At 63.3% G+C, this 5,081-nt stretch overlaps 1 protein-coding gene across 1 annotated transcript; it reads left to right on the forward strand.

The window, feature by feature from the left end:
- The first annotated feature begins 326 nt into the window (after positions 1–326).
- Positions 327–4,426, forward strand: DDN (dendrin). The gene is made up of 2 exons (XM_046681759.1): positions 327–572; positions 963–4,426. Exons 1-2 carry the CDS (start codon positions 364–366, stop codon positions 2,869–2,871), a joined length of 2,118 nt encoding a protein of 705 aa, XP_046537715.1. The 5' UTR covers positions 327–363; the 3' UTR covers positions 2,872–4,426.
- The last annotated feature ends 655 nt before the right edge of the window (positions 4,427–5,081 follow it).

Here is a 5,081-nt window from a genome sequence, read left to right on the forward strand (position 1 = left end):
CAAGAAGATTGAAGAAATTAGGACGGGGGCGGAGGCACTGTCAGCTTGGCAAGAATATGAAGTCCCCTGCCCACTCGTGCAGGTCCCATCAGGCTTGGGGTACAAGAGCAGTGGGAAGGGGCGCCCAATCCCGGGCCCCAGGGGGCGGCCGTGCACATGGGGGAGGTAGCAGCGCCGAGCCGTCCGCGCCGTGTCACATGCGCGCGCGCACACACACACACAGACAGGCACACACGTGTGCCCGGGTATATATAGTCCCCAGTCGCTGGGCCCGCCGCTCTGCAGTGGGCGCCGGCTCCCTGGGCTGGGAGGGGGCTCTCGGGGCGGGTGGGAGGGTGGGGGGCCGGGGTGGGGTGGGGCAGGATGCTGGATGGCCAGCTATTCTCCGAGGGGCCCGACAGCCCCGGGGAGCTCCAGGATGAAGAGTCTGGCAGCTGCCTCTGGGTGCAGAAATCCAAGCTGCTGGTGATCGAAGTGAAGACTATTTCCTGTCATTATAGCCGCCTCGCCCCTCCTCGACAGCTCATGGACTTCCACGCCAGCCACTGGGCCCGCGGGCCCCAGAGCCGCACGTGAGTGAAGGAGGGGTGAGAGGAAGAGAGTGGTGGGGCGGGGAGTGGGGTCCAGACCTCCCCGCAGGCACCAGCCAGCACTGCTGGTCCTTCTCCTTCCCAGCTCCCTGCCCCCAAATCCCGAGGTCTGGGGCCTGATTCATCCCACGTTGTTTTGGGGGGACAGGAGAGGGCGTGAGAAAGGGCAGGAGGTGAGATGGGGCTGACTCTGTTAAAGTGTGCATGGAGAGATGGTGAGGAGTCCCGCTTCGACTTGAGCCCTATCACACGCACACGTGCACACACCCCTCCACATGGCTGCCCCAAGTGGTCTCCAGTGCTCCCAGCTCCCCGTACCTCGGCTCCCTTCCCCCACAAACTGCTCACCTGGGTTCCCGCTCATTGTCCCAGGTGTGGGCCGCGCCCGGGATCCCCTGAGCCGCCGCCCCGCCGACCCTGGGCCTCCAGGGTGCTGCAGGAGGCGACCAACTGGCGGGCGGGGCCCCCGGCCGAGGTCCGAGCCCGGGAACAAGAGAAAAGGAAAGCAGCATCGCAGGAGCGGGAGGCCAAGGAGACCGAGCGAAAAAGGCGCAAGGCTGGTGGGGCCCGAAGGAGCCCCCCAGGTCGGCCCCGCCTGGAGCCTCGGAACGCCCCTCGGGTGGCCCAGCTGGCAGGGCTCCCAGCTCCCTCACGGCCCGAGCGCCTGGGGCTGGTGGGGCGACCGCCCCGTCCATTCGCGCAGCTGCAGAGCGACCCAGGGGCGGCGTGGGCGAGGCCCTGGGGAGGTCGGCGGCCAGGGCCACCCAGCTACGAGGCTCACCTGCTGCTGAGAGGAGCTGCTGGGACAGCCCCGCGACGCCGCTGGGACCGGCCACCACCCTATGTGGCTCCACCTTCTTACGAAGGCCCCCACAGGACCTTGGGGGCTAAGAGAGGCCCTGAGCCCTCCCGGGCGCCGGCCTCTTCAGCCCCTGCTCCCACTCCGGCCAGGACAGAGGGAGGGTGCACAAAGAAGAAGCTGGATCCTCGGATCTACCGGGACGTCCTTGGGGCTTGGGGTCTCCGACAGGGGCGGGGTCTCCTGGGGGGCTCCCCAGGCTGTAGAACAGCCAGGCCAAAGCTGGAGTCCGGCAAGGGGGCCGCGGAGAAAAGCCTGGGGCTGGCTGCTGCTGGCGTGAACAGTGGTAGCGACGGCCATCCCCAAGCCAAAGCTGCTGGGAGCCCAGGCACGGAGACAGCTCCTGCGGGGTCTGCAACTACGACTCCCAGCCCCCCGCGTCCCGCTCCCAGGTCGAGGGCCCATCTCAACGGCTCCGGGGAAGGGAAAGAAGGTAGAGAACACAGCTGGCTCCGCAAATGCTGGATTCCCTCCCTTAAAAAGCAGCTGCCCCGACATAGCCAGACCCTCCCCAGGCCCTGGGCTCCAGGAGGCACGGGATGGAGAGAGTCCCTGGGTCATAGAGAAGGGGCAGGACCCGAGACCTTGGAGGGTCGGCGGGCGACCCGCCGCGCCCACACCCTGCCCCGCAGTTCCCGCGGCCCTACTCCTGGAGAAGGCGTCTTTGTCATTGACGCCACCTGCGTGGTGATACGGTCTCAGTATGTTCCGACCCCTCGTACCCAGCATGTGCAGCTTTTGTCCTCAGGGGTGCCGCGCGTTATGGGGGATGCCCCCAGCCAAGCGAAGCCCAAAAAGGAGGAGGGCGAAGGGGCCGCGCTCTTTCCCTCCTCTTGCCAAAAGCTACTAACGAGCAGCCGCCTTTCACACCAGCCCGGTGAGGGGCGCGAGTTCGAAGCTGAGGGCGGGAAGCCCGCAGACTCCTCATTGGAAGAGCGCGCCTCCCGCATCTTGGGGCTTCCGGTGGGCGAGGTAAACCTGCAGGACGCCCGCACACAGCCAGGTAACCCAGAGCACTCAGCCTTAGGCCCAGCGGCTTCGGGAGGCGCGGGCAGTGCCGAGGCCTCGGAGGAAGCGGCGGTGGTCCCGCGGCGCGCGGGCCGGGGCTGGGCGCGGACCCCGGGGCCCTACGCCGGGGCCCTGCGGGAAGCGGTGTCCCGCATCCGCCGCCACACCGCCCCGGACTCGGACTCGGACGAAGCTGCGGAGCTCAGCGTCCATAGCGGCTCTTCTGATGGAAGCGACACAGAAGCCTCGGGCGCCCCCTGGCGGAATGAGCGGCCCCGGCCCCGGGAAGGTGGCAAGACAGAGCTGAGCGACAGTATGGGAGAGCTTCTAGACGTCACCAGCCAAACCAGGGAGGCCCTCTTCAGGGCGAGGGACACTAAGGGGACCCCACATGGAAATAGGGAGCGGCAGTGAGAGGCTCTTTCTTGTATTTGTTTTCCCCAACCCATCCATCTTCGGGGCCACTGGTCCCCTTTCTTCCTCACAGACTTCCTTGTACCCCTTACCCACACCCGTTCCCATGCTCGAAATAGAAGCCGCCCAAATGAAAGGAAAAGGAGCATATGCCGATTCATGATTTTTTTTTTTTCAGGAGAGGTGAGGGTGAGCAGTAGACTTTAATGTGGGCTCCATTCAGGGCACTAGAGTAAGGTCTTCAGCAGGACCTGATGTATGAGGTGTGCAGCTCAGCAGAGAGGCCTAGCCAGCATCAGGCAGGGGGGCAGGGGTGGTATAGTCATAGGAGGGCAACTTCAGGGCAGGGCCTCTGGGCAGGAGGGAGAAAGGGATGGAGAGGCTTCTGACTGAGGTGACCAGGTGGCCGAGAGGCCCTTGGCAGAAGAGGAAGGGGTCCAGAAGCAACCAGCAAAGCAGAAAGAGGGCTCACTTTGGTGTCACAAGTCTTGGGTTCCAATCCCAACTCTGACGCTAATTTGCTGGGTGACCTTAGGCAAGTCCCTTCCCCTCTCCAGGCCTCTTATGATGTAAAGTGTGGGAGTTCTAAGGTCCATCCCTGCCACTTTGGAGGCTTTGATCTCATCCTCCCTTCCACAAGCCAAGAAAGAGTTAGGAATAAGTGAACAGAGTCTGAGTGTCCCTGGTGGCTTCATTATCACCTGCACTCATTCTCAATTCCAGACTGTCCAGGGTTGCACAAGAGCCGAGTAAGTGGACAAGGGCTCCTATCCCAGTCTCTCAGGTTTAGGTGAGGGCTCCCCAAGGCAGGGCAGGATGGTGGCCTTGTCACTGTCCCTGGCCTGTGGCGATCCGAGCTGGGGAGGGAAGGCAGCCAATGAATCAGCTTGGGACGTCTTTAGGCCTTCCCCTTTTTCTCCTCCTCAATGTTCCTTAGCGATGCTCTGAATCGTTACCACGATCTCCCATCCAGGTGGTATCACCCATCTGAAAGAACCCTGAGAATTTCTTGCATCTCTGCTTCTTCCAGAAACCAGCCAGGGAAGGAAAAGGGAGGCTGGTCCCCAAGAACCTGCGGGTGTGGAGTGTGATACTCGCTACAGCCACTACGGGGCGCGCGCAGGTCGCGGATTTCCCCGGGAGCTAGTCCCCGAGTTCCTTCCACTCCGGCCCTGCTGGTGAATCAATTGATCCCTAGTTACTGCGCGCCGGTCCCCCGCCTTGCCGCCTCCAGCCGTGCGAGGTCGGGAGCAGGCCTGTGGCCTTCTAGACCTCCGGAGCGCGCCGAGCCCCTCTTTGTACTCATCCACGCCGACCAGCTTGGCACCCAGACTCTAAAGTCTTTTTTCTCTCCAATCTTGGACACCTCCTCTGTCCCTATTTACTAGCCATGTGAACTTGGCCAAATCACTTCACCTCCCTGAGCCTCAGTTTCCTCATCCGTCAAATGGGGGTTTATAAACACCTACCTCGCAGGGTTGTTGTGAGGATTTAATGCGGTAATGTATGTAAAGCGCCTTGCACAGTGCCCGGCACACAGTAGGCGCTCAATAAATCTAAGCTTCCCTTTGTCCAACCTTGGCATCTTTTGCTTTCACCAACCCATTCCCTCCTGCGTCCCTCCCCCAGGGGTCTTCTGCCCCTTCCCGATCGGTGGAGGGGGACTCCTTCCTTTGATGGAAACTCCCAGCCCACCCCTCTCCCCCAGTCCGGACTCTCCCTTCCTTGCCCCCCACCCCACCCCCGCTGGCTCTTCCCACTGCCCCGGCGCACTCCCCCACCCCCCATTCCGGGCAAGGGCTGAGTCAGCCTGGGTAAATTTAGCCGCCGACTCGGCGGGCGCGGGGGCTTCGCCCAGACTCAGTCGCGGAGTCCGGCCCGGCCCTTGGCCCCGCCTCTGCCCCCACCCCCACCGAGTCCCGCCAACTCCGGCTCCGGCTCAGCGTTCAGATCCCCAGCCCCGCTCTCAAACCACTTATGATTTTGGTCTCCAATTATCTCGACGTCACTCTCCACCCGCACCCGGAGAGACTGGCCAGGACAGGGAGGGGGCAGGGCGGCCGAGGAGGCCGCTGGACTGGACCCTAAGCCGGGCAGCCTGCCTTGGTTCACTGGAGAGGGTTGGTTCTCTCTGGGCTTCTGAACTTGAGGAGAGAGCATGGCTCAGAGTCACCCAGGAAGGTCCATCCCAGAATCTGCCTGGAGCCCAC

Source organism: Equus quagga, chromosome 1 (genome assembly GCF_021613505.1).
Source record: "Equus quagga isolate Etosha38 chromosome 1, UCLA_HA_Equagga_1.0, whole genome shotgun sequence".
In the NCBI taxonomy this organism is placed as follows: domain Eukaryota; kingdom Metazoa; phylum Chordata; class Mammalia; order Perissodactyla; family Equidae; genus Equus; species Equus quagga.

Coding starts and splice junctions, on each gene's coding strand:
- DDN (XM_046681759.1), top strand. CDS start 364: ATGCTGGATGGCCAGCTATTCTCCGAGGGGCCCGACAGCCCCGGGGAG. Junction 573..962: donor CGCGGGCCCCAGAGCCGCAC/GTGAGTGAAGGA, acceptor TCATTGTCCCAG/GTGTGGGCCGCGCCCGGGAT.